This window comes from Telopea speciosissima, chromosome 6 (genome assembly GCF_018873765.1).
Source record: "Telopea speciosissima isolate NSW1024214 ecotype Mountain lineage chromosome 6, Tspe_v1, whole genome shotgun sequence".
In the NCBI taxonomy this organism is placed as follows: domain Eukaryota; kingdom Viridiplantae; phylum Streptophyta; class Magnoliopsida; order Proteales; family Proteaceae; genus Telopea; species Telopea speciosissima.
This window is the reverse complement of record NC_057921.1, coordinates 45,711,140-45,738,443: the sequence shown is the minus strand read 5'-3', so window position 1 is coordinate 45,738,443 and position 27,304 is coordinate 45,711,140. Positions and strand designations below refer to the sequence as shown.

At 39.0% G+C, this 27,304-nt stretch overlaps 1 protein-coding gene across 1 annotated transcript; it reads left to right on the top strand.

Moving 5' to 3' along the window:
- The first annotated feature begins 174 nt into the window (after positions 1 to 174).
- LOC122664597 (proteasome subunit alpha type-2) lies at positions 175 to 27,304 on the top strand. Its single transcript, XM_043860488.1, has 11 exons — positions 175 to 280; positions 410 to 486; positions 5,733 to 5,797; positions 6,902 to 6,948; positions 8,677 to 8,752; positions 11,687 to 11,754; positions 12,235 to 12,304; positions 13,824 to 13,909; positions 14,846 to 14,908; positions 24,955 to 25,020; positions 27,093 to 27,304. The coding sequence occupies exons 1-11, from the start codon at positions 240 to 242 to the stop codon at positions 27,139 to 27,141; spliced, it is 708 nt and encodes a 235-aa protein (XP_043716423.1). The 5' UTR covers positions 175 to 239; the 3' UTR covers positions 27,142 to 27,304.

Here is a 27,304-nt window from a genome sequence, read left to right as displayed (position 1 = left end):
CCCCCTTAGAAAAGTAGAAAGGATTAGGGGTGCGCCTATAATTTGGTGCACGCGTAGGCACAACACCGGTTAGCGTTCTCTCTCCCCAACAATCAAATATTTTCTAGCTTTCTTGCGAAAGGGTTCTCTTCCTTTCCCCTATTTCTACTTTCTTTGCATCTCTTCACACTGAATCTCCCTTATTTTTGGTTTCTTCACATCTCTTAGCATTCTCTCTCTCTTTCTCTCTCTGTGAAGCGATGGGTGATAGCCAGTATTCGTTTTCTCTCACAACTTTCAGGTACATTTGTTATGCCTCGAACTCTTATGTGCAGTCCTTTTAATCGCTTCTGGTCACGATCTTCTCCCTTTCTTCATCGGCCTATTACTATCTAAAAATTAGTACGGTCTTCTTTATAATCTGAAACAGTCCTTCTGGGAAGCTCGTTCAGATCGAATATGCCTTAATGGCAGTCGGTTCCGGCCAGACATCTCTCGGGATTAAAGGTATCTCAGCTCTCCCGCAATGTTTTATCAGTAGTTTGAGCTCAATCTCATTGAATTGTTTTGAAGGCATTTGATGTTGAATAGATTTTTATTTTTAAATTTGCGTTAAGTCTGATTTAAACTGCATCATTTAAGATGTATTTAAATTAATAATCAGATAGTTCATTTGGGTGATCCCATTTGTTCTCCAACTATTGAATGGCAAGAAATATATGATCATCTGTGTTTCTTGTGTTGTTAGAAACAGTCAGACAGTAATTTTGGACTAAAAAATCTCTATTCTTTTTGGTACTTGGAGAAATATATGGGTTTAGTCATGTATGAACTTTTCAAACCTAGGGTTAGCAATCCCCTGATGCATCATTCCACATGGGCTGCACTGCTATACCTGAAGGGCTATACATCAATGCCAATGGAAATATAATGGTGTGGGGTCTTCCTTATCATAGCTTGGTTTATATATAATAGATATTTGTTAGACTAGTTATAGATGTGTTTCTTGTGTAAGTTATAACCACCTGAGGATTGTAGGCATTGCATGATTATATAGAACCTGAAAGAAAATTACAAGTAAACAAATTTTAGTTGAGAACAATTTGTTGTAACAACTGTAAGACATTATTTGATTTCAAGGAGATTTAACATGGGAGGATAATTATGACCTCAAATAGATTAGTTGGGATAAGGATGAAATGTTGTTGTTGTAGTTGTTGTGCAATCAGTAATAGCAAGGAGTCACTGTACCTGTTCAATTGACACCATACCTCAAAAATTGAATCACAATTAATTGCCTTCACATATTATGATCAATCTATGCCACTCTTCTGTTTTTCCATATTAAGATATGTGGAATTTGTAGAACTCTATTTTGCAAACATTTCCCTTTTCCATCTGTTTGACTTGACATCTTGCTTTTCCCAGCATTTCCTCATCCACTCAATAATTTTGTTGGATCATAGTGAGATACACCAGTAAAATATGCTGTGTGTATCAAGCTTTGTTCATAATCTTCCATCAGTTATAGTCTATATTTTCTGTGTGTGTATGAGCAAAAGGAGAAGGTTTCCTGCCAAAAGTGTAAAACAGGGTATTTGATTGTTGGGATTACTTATGCAGTAGGCAGCAGTGCAAGCTCTTGACCAAGGAATGTGCCTTGGTAATGTTCAGTCCCTTATTCTGGATCATTTTGATGTGCTTGAGATTTTGAAGCCATTGACTTCTTATTTTTCGATTGGTTATCAAAAAAGAATTTGTCATTGAGTGATTGTGAAGAGCCATTGTGGGGGGTATAGGAATGTTGTTGTGGGTGATTTACGGTAAATGCCACTCACTCCCTTGCGATGCCCTTGCGATGGACTCGACAGTGCAATGTATATCTTTGTTGGGTTACCATTACTCCTGCCTTCCATCACATTTGACTCACCCAGCCGTTATGTGAGATCGTATGTGGGAAGAGAGGTAGGCTAAACCTTGGAGAGAGGAATAGTATTTGTCCCCTCGTATTATTTTCTATATTCTTTGGAGTCACCACCTAGATTAGACTCTAGGATCCATAAATGTCTCCTCCTTTCAGTGGAGGAGAGAATTGATTCTAATGGATAAGGCTTTGGTCATTTCAGAGTTCTGGGGAAGTGCCAAAGTTACGGGGTGGGAAGGTTTTAAGTACGTAGCAACCGTCCGGCTGATGGCCGGTCTTTTCTGTGTCATCCATTCTACTAGGATAATCAAACATGCTAACTAATCCTAGATACTATGCTTGCTTAGTAATTCTTCTTGGAGGGAAGTTGATGCAGAAGCCGAAACCATGATTAATTTGGCTGTTTGATTTTTCGTTGGAGCCTTTTTATTTGTTTGTTCTTTTAGCCTAGGGTTAAAACAGTCTTTTTCATGGTTTATCTTCTTAGTTCCCCTCCACGATTTTAGAGGGATTAGTATTTTATTTTATTTGTTTTAGTTGTTTACACTTATACTCCTATTTAGAGTATAAGTCTATTCTATGTTTTATAATTAGGATTCAGATTAGGAATCCCAACTCCTAATCTGATTAGGATTGCTTTAGATTGATTATTTGTAAGGCCTTTTGGCCCCCCTTTATTATTATAAATAGTAGAATCGTGGGAGGCTCCCCCACCTATTATGTTTGAAATTTTGTTTCTTCTTGCTGCTGCCGCCATGACTGCTGCTGCTTCTCTGTCTTGTGTGTCATATCAAGACCCCTTGTGAGTTATATCAAGGGCTAGGGTTGGAGAAATCCAGCGACTCCTTGCATCTCGCAGATCGGGAGGTTCTTCTTCTTCTTCAATCAAGTTCTTCGAGTTGCTGCCATTGAAGTTCTTCTATTACAAGTAAGCTGTTACAGAATGCTGCAATTAATTAGTTCCTTCTTATTCCCTAAACCAGCCCTACATCCTCTATCAATTTCCATGGCCCTCAACCCCATTAAATCTGCAACTCCTATTTTAACTAGGATTCCTTCGTAACTACAGATCTGACCATCAGTTTTCATTAAACTTCTAACCACAGATCCCTCACAGCAGACCTTCCACTCGACCTAACCTGCAGCCTTCATCTCAACAACTAAACCCTAATTTCCTCTCTTCTCCATTACACCCCAACAACCCTAAACCTGCCTAGACCTAACCAGCCATCCAAATCATCCCATACTTCAGCCGAACCCTATTCCCTACCTCTGTGACACTCGGCCAGAAGCTCTTGGCCTGATTCCCTCTAGAAACCCTAGATCCCTTTATCCTCTTTAGTCCTAAAACCCAAAACCCTAACCCTAATATTCTGAATTTTTATTTCTTATTTAAACCTAGTTAGATCTTATACTAATAGACTCCTAAAAACCTGCAGACCATTATCCAATAAACCCTAACTCAATCTCCCATTCCTAATCCTAACTTCTGCCCTAGTAACCCTAATCTGTCCATTCGGCCAGCCCTAAGACAGAACCTGGTCCAAAGTGAGATTTATTTCACCTAGGCTACCTTAGAAGTTGAGCTAAGCTAGGTAGCTAGGTCTGACTACTGCAATGTCTACTTGTATACTGGGGGAATATATGTATATAAGGGGGTGACCGAACCTAAGCGTAAGGTTGCCCGGCTGCCTACGTATCTTGGATGGTTCGAGAGCCCGGGTATGCAATTAGGCAAAAGTAACTATATGTTCTTAATCTATGTAGAAAATTGAATAAATGTGTAATAAAAGAGGGGAGAGAAAATACCTTTTTGGGCCCCAAAACGAGCTTATTGGGTGATTTCTAGAGAATTTTGGCACTTCCGTGGTACTTCGGTATTAGTTTGGCATTTCTCGGGCCAATAAAAGAAGAGAGAGAAAATCCACTTTTCGAGGCTAAAATTGACTTATCCATTGATATCTGGAGGCACTTCTGCAATAATCTGGAGCTTCCAAGTAAAATTTGGGAGAAGAGAGAAAATTGACTTTTTGGGGACCAACCGGGAATTTTTGGTAAATTTCGACACTTCTGGGGTGATTCTAGAATAATTTAGTACTCCAGGGGGACTTTGTGAATTTTTGGGATTTTCTGCTCTCGTTGGCTTTTTGCAGAATTCCCACTGGATTTCAGTCCTCCTCCCGGGGTTTCTGACACTGAGGTACTATTGAGAGACTAAGCCAGGAGAGAGAACAAAGCTTGGACTTGAAGGCTCAGAGAGAGAAGAGAGAAAATCAGATCTGAAGGCATCTAAGGGTCATTTTGAACTAAGGGGCAGGGGCAATTTCTAGGAAAAATCAGAGAAACCAAGTTTCTCCGTTCGAGGCTCTGGGGCGGGTCTCTGGCCAAGGTTGGGCGGCTCCATCCATCCATGGAGGGAGAGGTTGCCGCATGGCAGGCTCTTATGGGCTCAAGCAGGGGGGCCGATTAGATCGCCTTTTTCCGGCAACTTCCGGGTGTGATTCTGGGAAATCCTTCCGTCAGATTTCAGTGTTCTATATATTTTTGGAAAGCATTTGAATGTACATTTCAATGATGTAAAGATCCGCTATAAATTGGCCGGGGTCACAGTCAGATATGTGTCCCAAAGCAGGCAGTTCCCACAAAATTAGGGTTTGATGAAATGTTCGCGAAATAGTGTCTGATTTGCACCAATATTAGCCTTCTAGAACATGCCTTAATATCGTATACATATGCTATCCGGAAAGTTTCATCCCATTCTGACAATGTTTGGGCCTCCCAGACATTTAAGGGTCAAAATGGTTATTTTCGACTGTGCAATACCCTTGGGACTATCTGGGGTTCCAATCACTGGCAGCAATTGGAGGAATGTTTTGGGATGACAAAATTCATTGTCTACAACCATAAACATGTGTTTCAGCCTTTATACAGCAAAATACGAAAAGTCAAAAACTATGTGTATGCATAACAGCAGCTGTCACGGTTCCTAAATGCTTCAACAGTTTCTAGCAAAATGACTTCTTTGACACCTCTGAACTCCATTTGCTTCACATGCTCTTTCCACCAGCAGGTGGCAAACATCCAAGCATGACCATGAGAATCTTCTCCAAACTCTTTCCAAAGTTACCACGCTGTATGATCTAGGAAACCTATCGATGTCTTCTAGTCTCTAAGCCATTCTCCAACAATTGAACCTGGGATCCATCCCTCACCTTGAATGCATTTCTTTCCAGACATAGCAGCTCCATGACATCCACACTACATTAGCAATTTGTACTTGCATATAATTACTTGTTTCCTGGGGAGAAAGACCTCATCAATCATCACTGAATCTCCATAATGATATTATTTAAAGGGCCTTAAATTTACAATTGAACATTCTTGAATAAGTTGATATTTCTGATGATTAAAAAAAATTGGTATTTCTGATGATGAAGTGTCTTCCAATCAGAATAGTGTTTAGGGAAGTGGTGAGGAGTTTATGTCAATGGAATCGTAAAGCATTCATCATCCGAGGTTTCTTGAATAAGTTCATCCTAACCATTGTTTCTGATGTACTGCACAATTTTGTAATTTCAGATTGAAATCTATATATAACATAGTTCAGATGGGATACTTCAAAAGAATCAGATGACAATTGTTAGTAGAGTCATCCAATACTATGCATTCAATGATTCAATGCATAAACTTCAGTTATATATATTTTAGTTGCCTTTCTTTCTTTCTAATGCAGTTTCGTTATTTGGATTTCTCTTGAATGACACAAGTTAGAAGTTCCACGTATTTATTCGGAGTAGTCAGTGTTATATACTTTTTATGGTCATTGCAGCTGCCAATGGTGTTGTTATTGCGACAGAGAAGAAATTACCATCGATCTTGGTAGATGAAACATCTGTGAGTAATATGCTGATTGCTAACTATGCAAATCTAGATTTACTGTTCTGCTACCTTTTGCATTTATTATTTAAAATAGTTTATTTTAGATTTTTTTATCTGTTTGTTTACAATAGTCTTAATCAAAGCACTGCCTTTTCCATTTTAATTATTTTTGGTCTTCTAGTCGGTATTTGGCTTCTTTTTGTTTTTGTGAATCAGTAAATACTGTAATAGTCTCATTAGTGGCACTTGAATGGTGATTCTTTCGGTGCCACAAATTTAGTGTTTCCTTTTTCCTTTTTCATTGTTCTTGCTTTTATAAATCAACTCAAGCCCAAAATTAGGTTAGTGGTCATCCTGTTGGACATCCAACAATCAACGTTGCCCTTTCAAGTACCCAGACGAAGCTCAACATCTTGAGCCAAACCATGAACAGGCTTGGCTGCTGTATTAGTGGTTCCGAGGACTCCTGTTCCCTTCATTGTCTTAAGTTTGAGTGTCTTACCTCAAGTAAGGCAAAGATGTGGGATGAATGTGAACATAAATTAAACCCTTGCCTGAAGGGTTGGGTGCACTAACTTGCATTTATCTTTTTTTAGGGGGGGTAAGTAACAGCAATTTATTAAAATGGAATAGAACTGAGTACAAAGCCCTTAGTCAGATACAGCAATAACAAATCCCTAACTACCATATATTATACAATAGGCAATAAGGAGTTCTAGGCACCCAAGCTGACACTCCTTGCTGGTTATTTCTTTCTCGTAGTCTATACTAAGTATAGGAACTTGAAAAGACAGACCAAATTTATCTCTGCTCCTGGCTACGCAGTCTGACGATCCTTGCTGGTTCTTTTTTGTCTTTATAGTTTATACCAAGTATAAAACTTGAAAAAACAAATAAAATTTATTTTCTTACCTTTTTTTTTTGGTTACCTTCATCTCATTTTGTGATTGTTTCTGCATCCATTAACCTCCTTGTTAATTAGTTGAACTTTCTAGTGTTTGCATGATTATGCCAACCTGTATTGTCTCTATTGTCCTTCCCTCTCCTGTTCTCCCCATAAAAAGAAGTATTAGGCAACAAAGTGGCATTGTGGTGATAATTTCATTTGTTTAATTGCAGGTTCAAAAAATTCAATCTTTGACGCCAAATATTGGAGTTGTATACAGGTTGATTTTCTATACTAGTTGTTACTAAGTATGAAGGTTAACTCCAGTGCTTATATTGATGCCATAGGTCCTTAATTCACATCACATGTTGGCTGATAAGAATTATATTTGAGTTTGCAATTCATTTCTGAATCAGCATGATCTATTCTTCTTAGTTATGAATGTTAGCTTCATTTGCCATGTGTTAGCAATGTGTTATCTTCTCTTTTAGGGATAAATTTGTGTATTTTCTGATCGGAGTGAAGGTGCATCTGAGGTTGACATATGCTACGAACTCCTGATCGAAGTGGTATATTTATGGAGTCTGTTGCTGTGTACCAGTATTTTTCATTACATAATAGTTGCATGATAAATTCCCCCCCCCCACAAAAGCCAGCTGTTATGTTTCTTCCATTGGTATGTGGTCTGTTCCCAAGAAAGTTGAGGTCATGGAAGACAAATGCCATATATCCTTTGTTATGGTGAGAGATGAGCAAGTGGGTAATGTTTCTTTGCAGCACATGCACATAATTTCTATATGACCCTGTGTTTGCAAATTGTTTACCGTTAACATTTATTAAGTGCCAAAATCCACACAAAGGCTCCAACCCTTCGGGGGACAGTTTAACCCATATTTTGTTTGGTGGGAGAGGAGCCTCCTCTCTTGCTACCTGTGACTGATAAAAGGGTTCAATTGAGAATTCGCCATTGTTTGATTCCTTTAATCCACCATTCAAAATCATTTTGTTCTATTCTAATTGAGGTTTGTGTACCATCTCCACATTTCTTCTTTACTAATGGCTCTACTATTAATGGGTATCAGTTAGTTTAGGGCTGGGCAGAGGTCACACAGCCTTCCTCTTCTGTACCTAGTATCCTCCCTTGTTTTCATTCTCTCCCGTACTCTACAACTAGTCCAATTCATTCACAGTATTCTTCAGGTAACTTCAGTCACTTCCATGCATGTTGAAATAGACAGTATGGTGAATGAAAAACAATGTAATGCTATTTCCTTTGGGTTGCAAGAAGGAATTCTTTAACTTTAAATTAGTTGTGTGTGTATTATTTGCATTCATAAATTGTTCAGTTTACCCTATGCTCCCCATTGTATTGTCATCGTTTTTTTTTGGGAAAAGAAGGAAGAGGTCAAAGTACCCCTGGCCCTGGTAGTTGACTATGTTTTAAGAGGTTTGAAATTACTATTGGAATATGATTGCAATATTGTTTTCCTTGCAAGTTAAAATTGTGAGGTGAATAAATGGGATGGTGTTGTGGTTTGTAATTGTTGTTGTTTTTTTATTTATTTATAATAATTAGTGATTTCAGTGAGTACCCCATAATGAAGAAGTGAATTTGGTGTTAATTTTTGCAAGCAAGATTTTTGTAGCTTTTGGTATTCTAGACTACCTCTTTGTTCATCGACATGTCTAGCTCTCATTTTCCTTTTGCTCTTGTTGGTTATTTGCTGCATTTACATTTGTGCTTATTCTTCTCTTCTGGTTGCTCCCAAACTTATGGGTATTTGAACTAAATTGCTGCATGGTTGGGGAAAACATTGACTTCACAGTTCCTGACTAACCGATATAATACAAATGAAGTTTGCTGTAACCTTGTCATGTGTTACTCCCTTCGTTTTTGAAAATTTGTATATATTTTCACTGCTGTAAATTTCCATCTGCCCAATTTGTTGGACATGCATATCTATAATTTAAAGTTTATCCTTGCATCTTTTTCTTTTTTTTGGTGCAGTGGCATGGGTCCTGATTTTCGAGTTCTGGTCCGGAAGAGTCGGAAGCAGGCACAACAATATTACAGACTCTACAAAGTACTGTTCTTTTCTTACAGGAGTGAGATGTTTCTTGCCAGTGATTATTTTGCAAAATAAAATTTCTTTTTTATTCCATCTCTTGAGTGCCAAGAGTTTTGGTCCATATAAGTTGCTTTTTTTGCTCCAGCATCTCTTTGACTTAAATTTATGAAAAATGGTGATACAAATGTGCTTGGAATTTATATAGAATGGGAATTTCGAAAGGAATTTAATTTTCTCATATTTTATTCTTGATGTAAAAATGTGGGAAAGACTTGAGAGATATAGTAGATTAGTAGAGGACTGTTTGAAGGTATAAACTTAAATTTGTTATTAATCAATTTAAATTTAAAATCACTGAAAATCAAATTTGTTTTAGAATTGAGAATACGTGATTGGTTGATCTTCGGAAGGGGTATCTAGTTTTAATGAAACAATAGAGGAATACTAGTGCTGATCTTGTTAAAATACATGAGAGAATTGTTAAATACATAGAGATTTTCAAATATATTGGCAAATGGCAATGGATGATTTTAATCCAGATAAAGATCAGCTGGGACTGGTCTGATCCCCAATCCTGATCATTGGAACCGTGATCAAAATTTTACCATCAGTTCCTAGTGCTGGCCCATGGATCTAGTGGATTATTGATGTAGTTCAAAAGAACAAGAAGGGCAGCAGCAAATCAAGCCATCAAACTGAACCAAAAATGGACTAATACATTTATATTGAGTCCCCAGTGGGGTATATGGGTAAGGGCTAAAGTAATTTTGAGTTTTCTTTTGCAATGGGCCCCTTCTATATTTTCTGTTGGGCTATGTGAAACTGCAATCTGATCATTATTCTGACCCCTAGTTTGACAGACATACCCCTATTGTAGTGTCACTAGGAATCTTTCATATCTTCAGATCCAGCCCTTGGATCTTGCTGGAACTTTCAGCAAGGTTTATTTATACCTGCAACGAGGAGAACTTAACCAGGCTTATAGCTTGATCTGACTAACTGATTTTATTCCATCTGTTTTCTGCCAATTCTGGAATTTTATTCCTCTGTTTCTATTCTGTTGTTAGTGCTAGTTTATCAATTAAATTCGAACCACATTAAAGATGGACATAGAAAGCATCATTTATGAAGCAGGCATATACATAAATTATCTATGGATGATCATAGATCTGCCACATGGCAAATCAGGTGGGGCAGAATTTTTGTGGATGTAAACCCCAAGGTCCCTTGCCCACATGTCAAGTTCCAGCACAAATGGAATTGGCTTGTGGCAAAATAAAGTATTGAAAAAGCCAGAAGTAGCAACAGAGTGCATTCCAGTGCTTGGACTAAAAAGAGAGTGTCTGCCATAGTTGTCACAGCGTCACGGCGATCCAAGTCGGTAAACGCCATGGCGAGCATGTCGACCATGTTTTATTTTTTATTTTCTCTATTTTTAATGTCATTTAGTATGATATAATATATATCCTATAACATCAAAATCAACATGAAAGTGTACTACTAATATACTATGGTTTAATTCATGAAAGTGTAATATCCATTAGTGTATATGAAAGTATGAAAACATAGATTAGTGACTGTGCAAGCCTGCAACTGCAAGGCAAGAAGAATGAAAAAAAAAAAAAAAAAAAAAAAAAAAACAGAGAGAACTACTTGCTGTAAATCTGTAATAAATCCCTGCCCCCACCTTCTGTCTCTCGATTCTTTCCCTGTCTCTGTGTGTGTAATTGTATATGTGTGGCTGTGTGCGGGGCAAGAAGAAGGGGAAAAAAACACCTTCTCTGTCTATGTGCAAGCCTGCAACTGCAAGGCAAGAAGAAGAAACAAAAAACCGAGAGGTCCATGATTGTTTGCAAGCCTGCAATTGCAAGGCAAGAAGAAGAAAAAATGAAAAAAAAAAAAAAAAAAAAAACAGCGACTGTAAGCAAGCCTGCAACTGAGGCAAGAAGAAGAAGTTAAGAAGACGAAGAAGTGAGAAGAAGAAGAAGAACTGACGGAGAGAGTTGCCGGAACTGAAGAAGACGAAGAAGTGAGAAGAAGAACTGAAGAAGAAGAAGAACTGAAGACGAAGAAGAAGAAGAAGAAGAAGAAGAGTCGCCGGAGGACGGAGGAGATTGGAGAAGAAGAAGAAGAACCAAATAAATAAAAAATAAAAAATTACTTACCTGGAGGTTGCCTGAGGGGTTCGAACTTGCCGAGAGTTGCAGCTTCAGTTCTTCTTCTTCTTCTTCTCACTTCTTCGTCTTCTTGACTCCGTCAGTCTCAGTCTCAGTCTCCGTGTCTCTGTCTCACGAAGTCTCTCCTCTGTCTTGACAAATCACTTTGTGATTTCTAAAATCTCCCAAATTCCAATTCCAATTAGGGATTTAGGGTATAGTAGTAAAGTGTACTATTTAATGTTTAATGGTTTTAATTTTGTATGTTAATGTGACCAATACAAATCAAGGAAGAAGCATTTAAGCTTTAAAATGGTTTTAAAAAAATAATATTAAAACCTAAGTTTTTTACACAAATATCGACCGATATGCCCATATATCGTGGTATGGCGATAATTATACATAAGCCATGTCGAAGCTCGATATGCCATCTTCTCCAGCGCCAGGACGCCATGACAACTATGGTGTCTGCCAATACATGGAGGGGTATATGGTTAAATTAGAGTTGAAAGTTGACACATGGCTAATCACCCAATCTTGACCATAGTTGTCGTGGTGTTTAGGTGACCCAAGGCATTGGAGTGGGCATGGAAGCAAGGTGACACTAACAAGGTGCCCACCTAGGTGATGCCTTGACCACTATGATCTAGAACATTCCCTATATATCCGATAATCAGAATTGCCTGTCCATGGATTCCTTATGGGTGTGCCCGTGCGTAAACCTTTTGGCAACTAATATTTATTTGTTTTGGTTTGTGTGATTCTGACTTTAGTTGCAATGTGGTCATTACAGGAACAGATTCCTGTTACACAACTTGTTAGAGAAACTGCAGCTGTTATGCAGGAGTTCACTCAATCTGGGTAATAATTTCCTTCTACCACTCATTTCCTTATGTTGCAAATGTTTCTTGGAAAAAAGAAAGGATGTTGTTAGGTTAGTGGGCCTTGAGTCAGTCAAGGGTCTCATCATCTTTTGATGTGGAACTATTACCTGGCAACTGCAAGTTTGGACTTTTCTCAAAGTTAATTTTTTTTTCTGAAAAAAAAAAAGAGAACGTAAAAACAAAAACTTTCATCCTTGAGGTGATTTTCTGTTAAATTTTCGTTAGTATCAAAGGCGATAAGTTGATGTTCTCTAGAAACTAATACAACTTTTAATACATAAAAAATCTAATCAAGTACTCAAAAGATCAGGTGCCTGAGGGACTTCACCGAGAAGTTAGCTTGGAATTGTAGCTGTTAGTCTGAATTGTGAGCTTCTTAAGCGTGGTTTGAACCAGAGTCACAGCTGTAGGGAGACCATATTATTGTTAGTATCATTTCATTTTTTCCTATTGGCAGTGGTGTAAGGCCTTTCGGAGTTTCACTGCTCGTTGCTGGGTTTGATGCCGATGGTCCACAATTATATCAGGTATATAAAATTCTGCTTTTCATTTTCCATTTCTCACTTTTCTTGTCTCATTTCTTCTTTTTATTTTTATTCTTCATTTCTCTTACTTTCTTTTCCCTTTGTGAGGACCTCAGTTTTCCCTACTTTGTTTGGAAAGGATCCATGTAGCCGACCCCATTTAGTTGGGATAAGGCTGAGTTGTTGTTGTCGTTGTATTATGTAAAATTCTGCTTTTCAGGCACTCACTCTTTTGTCTTGAGTAACTTTTGTGCACAATAAATTGATTACTATTATTTATTAAGCCCATGTGTTTTAAAATGCTGTACTATAGGAAATGTGAGATTATTTGTCTTAGGATACGATGGTGGAACTTGAAAACAAAAAAGTTATTGGACATTTACTGATAAATTAGTAACACAGGGAAGGTCAGACTTTGATGGAGACACTAATATGATGTGGAACAAGATGTCTACTTATAAGAATGTAGCTAAATAAGTTCTAGGAGTATCTAAAGGATTGCGATATTCATCTAGGGAAACCTGGTGGTGGGATGATGAAGTGCAAGCAGCCATCAAGGCTAAGAGATCTAGCTTTAGAACTTGGCAAAGCTTAAAGATGATGAGGATTTAAAAAAGTATAAATTTTCTAGAAATGAACTGAGAAGATAGTAGGAAAGCAAGAAATAAGAAATATGAGGATCTAAACTAGCTAAATGAGGGAAAGGATGAGTAGAGATTTCAACCATGTTAGATGCATTAAAGTGATAATGTATTATTAAGTGATGAGGATATTAAAGAGAGAAATAAACCATGGCACAAGAACTCGCCCCGAGATCTCGAAGTTTTGAATCCCTGCTTTGAAATACTGCCTAATCGTATTTTGTATGCTGATGCTTATTATGTTCTATCAGGCTAATTGATGTTGAGAGAATGCTGTTGCTGGCTTTCCATCAGTTTCCGTTGGCCATTTCTTTCTCCCCCCCCCCTCATTGGGGATGAGTCTTATCTGAGGCTGTAGAGTTTAACTAGTGTAGTATACAAGGTTATAGCAAGCTGATTTTTAGGAGTCATTTTTTGAGATTCTTTTTACAATTTTTAAGCACGTTAGACTGGCAGAATTATGTAAATTCTAGCCCTTGGGAGTTTTGGTTTCTGATTGTGTTTTCAGTCTGGGGGTTATTCTTGATTGATTTACGTATTTGATTTGTTGGACTGATAGGAGTTAATTTATTTTGAATTCACAGTGTGAATAGTAGTTCATTGGGCTGTAACTTGGTTACCTGTTATAGTTGGAGGTCTATATATATGCCTATATATATATATACATATGTAGGTCTGTAAACAAGCTATTTTATATAATCGAAATAATTGCTTACAATGTTTGCAAGTTATAATAATTCGACATGTTTGAGTACTGTGAACATCATGTTTTGAGGATTGATATATTCTTTGCATAACCATAATTTGCTAATGTCTGTCTAGCTGGTATTTATTGTGCTATCCTGGACTTACAAGAGCATATGTTTTACATTTTCCTTCAGGTGGACCCATCAGGGTCATACTTCTCTTGGAAAGCTTCTGCGATGGGGAAGAATGTCTCTAATGCAAAGTCATTTCTTGAGAAGAGGTAAATAATTATGCACAGTTTCCAAATACCCTTGGATATGTTTTCTCATGTCCCTGTAGTGGAGGGATTATGAATTTTCTATGTAAGAGGACCGGACCTTGTAGGATTGCAGGAAAGAGATTTATTTAAATTCCTGCTTTGATATATTTAGGGTTCAGCACTTCATCAACAGGGTTATTAAGGCACAAGATTAGGCACGAGGTGTGCCTGATACTGCTTAGTAAGGCATGCTCCTTTCTGCACCTTTATGTAGCTTTGGCTCCTTTTACCATCTTTTTGGTTGGGTTGATATTTCAAGTGAACACTGCATAAGCTTTATTCTTTCAACCATTGCAATTTATAGTGGCTTGCTCTGGTTGAGCAATAGGGCTTCGTCTATAATTTTGCATGTTGATTAAGCCATGGAGCTGCTACCTCTGAATATTCTAGGTTTTGAGCTTGTGACCATAATTCCTTCTTGTGACATTTCTTATGTTGTTTTATTAATGGAAATTATTTATCTGCTCAGGGCAAGATCTGAAGCAAGATATTTTACTGATGTGTGCTTTTTTAGCTTGCATGGAGTTTTTTGTATTGGTGGAGTGCATTAGGCTCTGTCTGTTTGTGTAAAAGGAAAATTTTCAAGTAACATCCTAACATTTTATATTGATTTTACCTGCAATTTTGTTTTTGCATGGTTTATACCTGGAAACAAAAAGGAGCATTAATGGAAAATTAGTAGCTTAGAGGTGTCGGGTTTTCTAGAGTCTGCAAATAGGCAACCTGGATTAGGACTGGTCTGACTGCAAATTTTCTCTAACTTTATTTGGACTTCAAATTTATTGTGTTCCCCCCCCCCCCCCTCTTTCACCCTCTGCCTTCCTTCCCCCCTCAAGTTTTTATTCTGGACTTGAGTTTTCTGTAAGAACCAAGTTGATTATTCCCTTTCTATTACAGGTACACTGATGATATGGAGCTTGATGATGCAGTGCATACAGCAATTTTGACACTAAAAGAGGGGTATCTAACTCTGATTTCCTGCTTTAAACGTTTCTTGAATGAACACTCCCAGTCAGTCTTGGAATGGGATAGCAGGAAGAGGCTGTCCCATGTGCTTGTATCGCTGAGCTAAAAAACAAAAAAAGTACTTGTATGAAACATATGTCAAACAGTTGGGGATCATGGTTCCACCTAATAGATCTAAAAGTTTGTTGAAATGGATGATCCAGAACTTCCCAATATAATTTACGTTAATTTGTATTTTTGGGGAAAAATTTCCAGTGCATTGTTGAAACTTCTAGATTTGGCTGGCTTTTATTATCATGCAATTTGACTGATGCAAAATGATGGTTAGATACCAATGTTTGAATAAACAACTAGAGGCTGACCTTGTGTTGAGCTTAGTTAAATGCATTTGAACAATAGGTCTTCTAATGACGTTTCACGTATTGTTAAATCTTAATAATGCAGGACCATGATCACCATCATTAGATGTGGTTTGATGATCTTTCATTTTGGGCCTGTTTTGATAGTATGTGGTTGTGGGCTTTTGCTTTTAAGTGTTTTTATTTGTAATGGACTCAATTATGGGGGTACACAAAATTAGTATTTTCATTAGGTAGTTAATTTTAGTAGTGGGGCCCATTAGCTATTAGTTAGTTATCTTATTAGATAACTGTCAATCATGTGTGGGGCCAAATTCTTGTTGTTAGGAGTTTTATCTATTATTTCTTAGAGTTTACTCTATCCAGGACTGTCCTTGTCGCCTTACGGTTTATGGGAGTTTCCTAGTTTGGTTTGTCTTTTAGTTTCTTGACTGTTAAGGTTGTGTTCTTAATAATTGAGTGAGTCTAGGATTCTACCAAAGGTAGCCAACGACTTAGGAGGTTCCCTTTTCTATTTGTATTAGTTTTCATTATTGATCAGTCACTTTGGGACAGCCACCTCAGCCAATTGATGGGGAGGTTTAGGTGTACTTTTTTATTACTTTTTTCAGAACCATGAAGCAATGTAAGTCTTGGTGCCTTACGATTTCATGAGTGAAATTTAGATAATTTAGTTTAGAGGTTGTTGCCTCTTTTGTCTCTCTCCTCCTGCATGATTTCTTTTTCCCTTCTCTCTCCTCTGCTCTCCGTCTTCTTCTCCTGCTCTTTCCTCCCTTTTCTTTTTCTTCTCCACCTCTCTCTTCCCCATGTTTCCTTCTCTCCTTATCCCTGATGCCCACCGCTAGCAGATCATCTCTCGGATCTGCATCAACTTGGTATCATAACCAATCCTGGTTGTTTGTACCCTGGATCCTGCCCTCTTGTTTGCTTTCCACCATCAACTTCAACTCGTGCAAGATAACATACAAATGGTTGAAGTGAATATCGAAAAAACTCAGCTGCAATGCAAGGAATATAAGAATCATTTGCTGGTCATATCTGATTGAAAAATCTTTCTTCAACAAACTGATCTCGGTTATTGAACAATGGGTGGAAGAAAAAGACGACGAGGTACCGATGATGGAAGACGAAGTGGCTCCAGTTATCATTGAAAAACCACCCATGGAGGAGCATAAACGTTGATCTTTTGATTGAACCAGTCGAACTTGTGCTTCCACATTGTGACTTCAATAATGGATTTCGTACTGCCTATTTTGTACCATTGGATTGTGGTTTGATCATGATTTAAGGTCAAGGATGGATGCTGATCGTACGTTGAAGATCCTCCTGTTATACAAAACTCGAGGGAGGGCTTTTTTCTAGCAAGGGGGAGAATAGTGCAGGAGCATGATCACCAGACTCATCATATAGTCTATCTACCACCTGTTGATCTTCTTCATTAGAAACTATAGATGATAGATCATTTCCTTGATCCCCAATATGTCTACAAGAATACTTGAAGACCTGGCACGTCTCTCTAATGTGAAGCTTATCTCTGTGGACTGCCCAACCTTGATGCTTGACCCATATTCGTAAAGACTCAGAAGTCTGTCATACATAGAATTTGCTGACTTGCATGCGCTGACTCTGACGCTCACACTGTCAACCAGCCCACTCAAGATGGTGTTTCTTGCCTATGAGTCAAACTTGGAGTTTCTTTGAAGCTCCACAACCACTGATGACTGCCATCCAAACATCATACACCAAGCTATCAAGATATGCCTCCATCCTGCATCTCTATATGGTAAAATTTCTTCCATCAAATACCAGTGCTATGGTACAAGATACACTATGAGCTTCCCTACCCCCCTTTCAAACCCAATTGGCACCTTTTTTTTTTTTACTTTTTGGGCCCCCCCTTTTTTTTTTTTTTTTTGGAAGAAAGTGGTCTTGGGGGGGAGGGGTGCATCAGTGATCACCAAAAACCAATCTCTCAAACCTTACACTCTTCAAGTGATGACTTGCAGTGGCAGTTCATGTTTGGGCATATGTGATGCAGTTGCCTTAGCCTGACTGGACCAACATGACCCACTTTGGAGGCCTAAACCAAGGATTGGTCCTAAACCGGTTTTCTGGTCTGGCAAGGGTTGGTAGATTATGTTAAGGATGTCGATTAGAATTAGTAGTTTGGGGGTGTTTGGTGTGATTTCTATCTTATTTATATTTCTAGTTTATTTTCTGTACTAAGGGTGTTTTGGGGATTTACTCTTGTTAAGTGATTTAAGTCAATATAAGTGATATGTCTCTCCTCACGATTCAATTTATTCAGAATCGTGAGGGAGTTTTCCTGCTCCCTCTATCGATCTTTCTTCTCCATCTTCTCCCCTCTTCTTCTCTACTGATCACAATTGCAGGTCTGCACTCTTACGTAGTATCAGAGCAGCAATTCTGATCCACGATCTGCTCCCCTCCTGCAGTTTTGAAGACTTTTCTGTGCTCTCTCTTATTGTGGTCCACAGCAACCATATGCTGCCTTCTATTGCCTGAACTCTAGTCATATTATAATGAAGGATTAGGGTTCCTTGCTGTGCTACTGTTTGGCTGTCTGCAAGGTGGATGATTGAAGTGTTTTCTGCCCCAACCTGAAATCGATTTTCCAAAAAAAAAAAAAACCCTGTGGAAATCGATTTTGCTTCTCCTGGATTTTTTTTCTTTTCTCTACATTGGCTGCTGGTTTGGGGTTTTATTCTCTGCTGTTGGTGATTATTTGGCCATCAATTGGTCTCCTTTTTTTTTGGCTGCTGCTCTCAAGATTATCGGGTCCTCTGTTTTTTTTCTGCCCTATTTTGGGTTTTTTTTTTGGCTGAAATCGATTTATTTTGGCCTGCCCTATTTGTTGGCTGCTTCTGTCCAAGCTTGAGGTATCATCTACTTGGTTTTCATGGCTGATTCTAAGCCTCCTACAGATCACTTTAATGTTCAGATTACTACCATCAAGTTGAATGGTGCTTTGAACTATCTTCTTTGGTCTCAAGCCTTTGAGGTATATGTTACTGCTCGCCGGAAGATGTCTTACCTTACTATGACTCCTCCAGCCTCTACTGATGCTAAATATGAAGATTGGAAGGCTGAGAATGCAACCCCCCTCTGTTGGCTTTGGAATAGCATGGAGCCCTCCATAGCCTCAAACGTGATGTTTCATAAAACTGCCAAGGGTGTTTGGGAAGAACTCAAGGAGAGCTACTCTCAAGACACTAATCTTTCACGGATTTATGATTTGTATGAAAAGTTTTTCTCTTTCAAGCAAGAGGGAAAATCTCTTGGCGAATACTACAGCTCTTTGAAGGGCATGTGGGAGGAACTCAATGTGTACCAGCCTATATCTACTGATGCTGCTGTGATTAAGGCTCAACGTTCTGAATTTCTTGTTGCTAAGTTCCTCTCGGGGTTAGATTCTGATCTTTAGTCAGTCAAAAGCCAATTATTGACTGGTGAGAAGATTCCGTGTATGAATGAAGCTTACTGTCGAATACAAAGGGTTGTTTCTCCTTCCACGGTCAAATCTGATACAGCTCCTGTCTCTAAGGATAATTCTGCCCTTTTTACTTCTACTGGAGGGCGTAGTCGTGGTGGTGGTACCTCTTCTCGAGGTGGTCGTGGTCGTGGAGCTGTTTCTGGTGGTCGAGGGGCTGGATTGAACCTTGCTGGTTCCTCTTCTAGTGATGGTGGTTCTCGATGGTGTTCTCATTGTGGTCGTCCTAACCACACTGTTGAAAAATGTTGGCTGAAACATGGCAAACCACAATGGGCTCGTGAGCAATTTGCCAATGCCACAGTCTCTGATGGAGCGGCTGATTCTGTGCATCCTTCTAACACTAATCATGGGTCTCCTACTGATGGTGGTAGTACTTCTAGTGACCTGGTTTCTCAACTATTACAACGAGTTCAACAACTGGAGGCATCATCATCTTCTACTCCTACAGCTACTCTCGCCCACTCAGGTACTATTGTATGTTTCGCCTCTTCATCCTCTCCGTGGGTCATTGACTCCGGTGCTTCTTCTCATATGACTGGTAAGCCTAATTTATTTTCTTCTTTTACTCAGTCTACTACTTCATCTCGGATTTCCATTGCTGATGGATCTTTTATTCCTGTTACTGGTCATGGGGATATCCCCTTATCCTCTAATCTTTCCTTGACTAATGTTCTTCATGTACCTAGGCTGCCTCTTAATCTTTTGTCTGTTAGTCAGTTAACTAAATCTTTAAATTGCTCTATAACCTTTCATCCATCTCATTGTCTTCCAGGATCTCGCAACGAGGACGATGATTGGTGGCAGGCATGAGAAGGGTGGTCTCTATTATTTTGATTTGGCAACTTCTCCAACAGCAGCTGTTGCTACTTCTTTTGATGTTTCTCCATTACATTGGCACTATCGGCTAGGACATCCTTCCTTATCCAAGCTGTGACATCTGGTTCCTAGCTGCAAATCTGTCTCCCGTATTGAGTGTGAAGCTTGTGAGCTTGGCAAGCATCATCGTACTGTTTTTCCTTTGAGTCCAGAATCTAGGAGTACTTCTTTATTTCAGTTAGTCCATTCTGATATTTGGGGGCCATGTAGGGTCAAGAGTCGATTGGGTTTTCGTTATTTTGTCAGTTTTATTGATGATCATTCTCGGATGACATGGTTATACCTCTTGAAGGATAGATCTGAGTTTGTTATTGTTTTCAAACAATTTTATAATGAAATTCGTATTCAATTTGGTGTTCATTTGAAAATTTTACGTACTGATAATGCTCTGGAATTGGTTCAACATGAGATCTTTTCCTTTTGTTCTGACAATAGCATTCTTCATCAAACTAGTTGCTCTTATACACCACAACAAAATGGTGTGGCGGAGCACAAAAACCGCCATTTGTTAGACATTACTAGATCATTAATGTTTCATATGAATGTTCCTAAACTCTATTGGGCGGATGCAGTGTTGATTGCTTGTTTCTTGATTTATCGCATGCCTTCCTCGGTTCTTCATGATAAAATTCCTTTTAATGTTGTTTATCCGGAGCGGGCTGCTTTCTCTCTTCCTCGTGTTTTTGGTTGCCAATGTTTTGTTCATATTCTTCGCCCTGGCCTTGATAAATTGTCTCCTCGGGCTGTCAAGTGTCTGTTTCTTGGTTACTCTCGTACCCAGAAGAGGTATCGATGTTTTGATCCTGTTTCTCACCAACACTTTGTCTCCGCTGATGTAACTTTCTTCGAAAATACTCCTTATTTTCCTGGTTCTCCCAGTGATAATGATCTCTCTGTTGATACTGGTGTTGGTCCGGTTGTTCCTACTGTTCCTCCTCTTCCGTTGGTTGCCAATCCTCTGCGGGTTTATCACCGCCGGGCCCAACAGCAGCCGCCGCCTGTGCCGCCTCAAAATGTTGCTGCTGCCCCTCTACCGCCACCAGCTGAGTCCTTGCCTGCGGATCTTCCTTTAGATGCTGATGACCGTCCTATTGCTTTGCGCAAAGGTACCCATACTTGCACTCAAAATAGTTCCCTGTACCCCTTGGCAAATTATGTCTCTGTTGCTCATCTCCCAACTTCTTATCGTGCTTTTGCTACTACATTACACTCTACCTTTGTTCCCACTTCTTATACCCTTGCCTTGTCTCACCCAGGGTGGAAACATGCTATGGATGTGGAGATGGATGCCTTGATCTCTCGTAAGACTTGGTCATTAGTGGATCTATCACTTGGTAAGGATCTTGTTAAGTGTCGTTGGGTGTATACAGTTAAGTACAATCCAGATGGCACTGTGGAACGCCTCAAGGCCCGTTTAGTTGCGAAAGGGTTTACACAGACCTATGGGGTCGACTATTTTGAGACCTTCTCTCCTGTTGTTCGTTTGAATTCTGTTCGTATCATACTTTCCTTGGCTGTCAATCTTGATTGGCCTCTATTTCAGATGGATGTGAAGAACGCCTTCTTGTATGGTGATCTCCAGGAGGAGGTATATATGGAGCAACCTCCTGGATATGTTGCTCAGGGGGAGGATAGTGTCCGAGTTTGTTGCCTTCATAAGGCAATTTATGGACTGAAACAGTCTCCTCGTGCATGGTTTGATAAGTTCAGCAGTGTTGTGGCTGGTTATGGGTTTTCTCAGTGCTATTCTGATCACTCTATTTTTGTTAGACGTCAGGGGTCTAACGTGGTCATTCTTGCAGTATATGTCGTTGACATCATTATTACTGGTAATGATGCTTCTGGAATTGCACAGGTGAAGACTTATTTACATGATAATTTCCAGATCAAGGACTTAGGTAGCCTCAGGTACTTTCTTGGCATTGAGGTTGTTCGCTACTCTCGAGGTCTTAGCCTGTCCCAGAGAAAGTATGTCCTTGATTTACTTGATGAGACAGGGATGTTAGGTTGTAAACCTATTGATACTCCTATGGATCCCCACATCAAGTTTGGTGCTTCTGATGACAAAGAGTTTGGTGACATACATCAGTATCGACGGTTGGTTGGTAAACTTATTTATCTCACAGTCACTCGTCCTGATATCTCCTTTGCTGTAGGGGTTGTTAGTTAGTTCATGTAGAACCCTAAGCAAGTACATTGGGATGCTGCCTGTCGCATTCTAAGATACCTCAAAAGTGCTCCTGGTAAGGGACTAGTGTATTGTCGCCATGGTCATACCAACGTGGTTGGGTTCTCTGATGCAGATTGGGCTGGTTCTGATGGCGATAGAAGATCGACCACAGGTTATTGTACCTTCTTTGGAGGAAATTTGGTTACTTGGAAGAGCAAGAAACAGACGACTGTAGCTCGTTCCAGTGCTGAGGCTAAATACAGAGCCATGGCTCATACTGTTACAGAGTTGATGTGGATACGTTTGTTCCTTATTGAGCTTGGTTATTCCAGTGATCAGCCCATGGAGATGTACTGTGATAACCAAGCTGCTATTTACATTGCCAACAACCCTGTTTTTCATGAACGAACCAAACACATTGAAGTTGATTGTCATTTTGTTCGAGATGCTGTTCAGAAGAAGCTCATTGTCACTCCATTTGTTCGTTCACAGTTTCAGCTTGGAGATATGTTTACGAAGGCCCTGTTTCGACCTCAATTCTTGGATGGTTGTTCCAAGCTGGTTCTTGGTGATGTCTACGCTCCAGCTTGAGGGGGAGTGTTAAGGATGTCGATTAGAATTAGTAGTTTGGGGGTGTTTGGTGTGATTTCTATCTTATTTATATTTCTAGTTTATTTTTTGTACTAAGGGTGTTTTGGGGATTTACTCTTGTTAAGTGATTTAAGTCAATATAAGTGATATGTCTCTCCTCACGATTCGATTTATTCAGAATCGTGAGGGAGTTTTCCTGCTCTCTCTATCGATCTCTCTTCTCCATCTTTCTCTTCTCTTCTCCTTCTCCATCTTCTCCCCTCTTCTTCTCTACTGATCACAATTGCAGGTCTGCACTCTTACAGATTACATTGGAGATTTATTTCCATTTAATTAATTCTCTTTGTTTAGAAGGTTGGGTCCATTACATAGGATTTCCTTGGTAGTTTCTTTGTTTGAGTCATTGCTTACTTTGTTTAGTTTCTTCTTTGAGTTGTTTCCATTTTAGTTAGGTTTCTATTTCTATGCAAGAGTCTCCCCTATATATGCATTGTAATATGGTAGAAGAGTAGAGATTTGAATATTGAAAGTTAAAATTGGTAGAATGCTCAGCAGAGTGCTTGTGCGTTTGTGTCCCTTCTCCTTTCTCCCCCCTGCTACTCTTATTCTTCTCAGTTCCCCCTCTTCTTCCCTGACCTCCACTCCTCCAACTTGGTATCAAAGATTCAGAGCCGAAGTTCCCATACCCCTCCATGTCAATCTCTCTCACCCTTTTCTTCTTCTTCTCTATCCCTTCTCTTCCGTTACTGTTCTGCTATCCGACTAGCAGCAGTGAAAATAAAAAAACCCTCCTTCGTTTCCAGCAACCACCCCTATTCCTCGATTCCACTGTGAAATCCCAACTCATATTCCTCTCCATACCAGAAACCCAAACCCCCATCGACTCTCATAACCATACTATGAAGGAAACCAGTGCCGCACTTGCCACCATTACACTGCCTACTATGGAGGAAGCAGTCTAGGTGGCATATCAGGTTGAGGAAAAATTGAAGAAACCTTGTATTCGGAGTTGTATTGATACACATTCCAGAGGTGATAGCTTTCACCCACAGCAGTCTTCTTCTCAGGAGAAGTCAGTTTCGGTTAGCAAACCACAAGGTAGTGGTTCTTCTATGGCAACTACCGGACCAGTTCGTCGTTACTCTCCACCTCGGCAAGGTTCAAATAGAACTTATTCTCCACCTCGACGTGGATATGACAGAAATTCGGTGATGCCGAAAGCAACTATTCAGTGCTTCACGTGCAAGGGCTGGTACAGGCATAGGACTGCTCAATGCCCTAACCGGTTGGTAGCTTACATTGACAAGGACAACTTCACACCATTTGAACCGAAGGAGCAACGGACAACAGGGGTAATCAATCTGGTGGCTGAACGTGAGCGTGAGCCTAGTGAGGTTGATAATGATGAGAGTGATGGCGGGCATCAGTATTGCTATGTTATTCACCCCCTCTTGGCTACACAGAAGGTTTCCGATGAGGAAGATAAAGATTGGCATCGTAACAGTATTTTTCAGACCAGGGTGCGATGCAATGACAACCTGTGTGATATGGTGATTGACCCAAGCAGTTGCACCAACATTGTCGCTGAAGATGCTGTTCGCAAGTTGGGTTTGAAGACGGAACCTCATCCAAATCCCTACAAGGTTGCGTGGGTGAACAACACAAATCTCAAGGTTAATGAAAGGTGTTTGCTCACATACATAGTTAGCAAAAACGGGAATGGCAAAGAAAGGGAAACAGACGGTATGGGTTTTAAACGGTAAAAAATTGCAAACAGACATTCAAATACAACAACAACAACAACAACAGACTCAGCCTTATCCCAACTTAATGGGGTCTATCCAATCAAAACAGCATAGGGAAAACTGAGGTCTAAGCACAAAAAAAGGGGGGGGGGGGAAGAGATGAGAAATACAAAAATGGAAAATTACAAATGAAAGATGAATAAAAAGAAAAATGAAGGATGAAAGTTGAAAGATGAAAGAGGCATGGCCCAGTAAGTTGGGAGAATCTCAGCTAAATGCGGTCTGGTACATGGATCCTAGCCCTCCATTGGGAAGGGGACTTTTTATTCCCCTTTTTTGAGAGGGTAGGGGGGTTGGCATTTGGATTTTAGGATATATACATTCAAATGATTCAGAGGTTCTTGCATCGTTAGAAGCCCTTGGCATATATTTATATATTATCCTCAGAATTCAGACCCCCTTGTATTTGTTCTATTTTTGTGGTTAGCTAGTGGACTTGGGATTTGGATTTCTGTTGGATCACTTGGCATTCCCCATTGCTATTTCTTTTGATAGATTCCAAAATATTACTGAAATCTTTGGCAAAATCCAATATATATATAGATCAAAGCTGATTTACAATGACTTGTTTTCTTACTCCTGCATATAGGTGCCTTCGTATTCTATTATTTCTTCAAGAAAAATAGAAGAGGATGGGCTTTTGCTCATCTTACTGTCTTGGAACATCCTTTTACTGGATCTCTAATTCTGTTTCTGCTAATGGCTTTTTTTCTGCATATTTGTAGGTTTGAAGGACAGATTTCATCAAAAAACATTGAAATTGGGATTATTGGCACCGACGGAAATTTCAGGCATGTTTCTTTCTTTCAATCATCCTTTTTTGGGGGTTTGTGGGTGGGTTTTCGTAGATGTGGTTACTTGATGTTCTTTCACTGACAGAAAACTGAAAAGGGTGGATGCATTAAATTGATTGGTTTGTCCTATGATTCATTAGCTTTTTAAAAAAAAATAAAAAAATAGGCATGATGTTCTAGGAGTCAAGCAGGGCTACCTAGGCATGTAGCATGCACTTCCTGTGGGGTTCTTATAAATAAATGCATCAATCAAGGTTATCTAAGTGAGCCAATGCCTAAGTATTGACCACTGGATGCATAATGAGGGTCCTTGGTTTTATCACTTGGTATGTCAAAAAAAAACACAGAATATGCAGTAGATCATATGATACAAGATATTAAACACTACTATAAAAATGAAAAAGAAAGCTGTGTTGGTTTACCAAAGTGTAATACAAGAGATTAAACAGTAGACTGATGTTCCATTTCACTGGAGACTGAGGTTGGCAAACTTGGTGGTGGATAGGTTTGCCAGGCAAGGTGTTCTGAGGCCTCTTTGTGGTTGGGGATGGCTATCCTTCATGAGTTTTGAAATGGGTCTAGTTGGGTGGCTTTTTTCTTTGGGTTCAGCTGTGAGGTGTGGCTATTCCCATTGTTGACTAGTCTTTTCTTATTTATTGACAAATTTTGTTACTCGTTAAAAAAGAGAGTGTGACAGCCAAAAGGATTGGCCAATAACAACCGTTTTTTGGTCGATGAATACCGAAAAATTAAAGGGAAAAATGAGGAGACAAGTTTAAACGAAATAGCAAAGTCTGGAGACCGAATTGTGGATACCTCAAATTCATTGACTAGTAATCAATTAGTTGCAGCCAGACTACCAACTTTCTTGTGGCCACCTACTTGGGCATGAATTGTCAATGCCTGCCTATGTCGGGGACACAATGAGAACACCTTTGCATTAATAATTTCTCACTCTTTTCGAAGAGAATTAAATTCGAAAACCAAATCTTTGTTAAATAATGTTTCCTTAACCCTTGGGTCATGGTTAATTGTTTGCATTGTCTAGGTGAGATGACCTGGTTATGTAATGGTGTTATGCACTTTATAGTTTTGGGCTATAATCTGTAATTCCCCCTCTCTTGGATTAGGGGTTAGGGAACTCTTTGGAAACCATAATGTGTACTTTCCCCTTCTTGGATTTTGGGGTTGGGGCACTCTTTGGAAACTAACTATTACCTAGGGGTGTACCCCCTACTTTTGTACAAACTTCAAAATTTTAATTTTATCTATATTTTATTTTTTTGCATAAAATAAAAACTAACTATTACCTAGATCTTCTAACTAATATAGAAAAGTAGAAGAGGGAGCTATGGTTTAATTAAAGCTATTACTTTACTGGTTTCACAGACTAAGCAATTGTAACTAATAGTCTAATAGGGTGTAAGGAGGATTCAAATCCTAAATAGAGTGGATCATTTTGTATAAGATGAGCAATTTTAACACATTGTAATACAGCGCACATCTGAAATTTCAATCAAACAACTTGTGAAATGATGAAATCTAAACTTTGCCACAATTTTGGCATTTGCAGTTCAGAATTTTTTTGTTTCGTTTTGTTTCTTTAATTTTCTTCATGTTGTTGTGTTGTTTACCACTAAATTTGTTAATTTTTATTTCTAATAAAAAGAGTGTTGATGATCATCACTGGGTGGGGCCTAGGAGCATTTGAAGAATGGTAATATTGTGTTGTATAAACTTTACATTAAGAAAGGGATTACATTTTGTCACAAAAAAGTTACAGCAGATTTTTTCTTGGGTTAGATAGTGAGCAGTCTTATTAATCAAAAAAATTATTTATTTTCCAAAGAAAAAACAAAGTTAGTGAGATAGTCTGACTTCCTGACTTGTTTACCCAAGCTATTCATTTTCTTTGGATTGTACAAGATGCTGCATTAAGTGCAAGCAGTGAGCAATAGCACAAGCATTCTTACTGAATTTCTGCACTGAAATCGACTCGAATTTCAACATTCTTTTTTTGTTTCTGCACTGAAATCGACTCGAATTTCAACATTCTTATTTTGTTTCAGAGTTTTGACTCCATCTGAAGTCGATGATTACTTGGGTGAAGTGGAGTAGCTGGCTTTTCCTACATCATCAAGCATGTTGCTGTAATTGCTCGTAGCATTCTCACTTGTTTTCCAACTTAATCTAAACTGCGAGGAGCTGATTTTCTTTTGGTTTTAACAGATGAAATCTCTTGTTTAGCTATGCTGGTAGTGGATTAGTGATTGCATTTTTA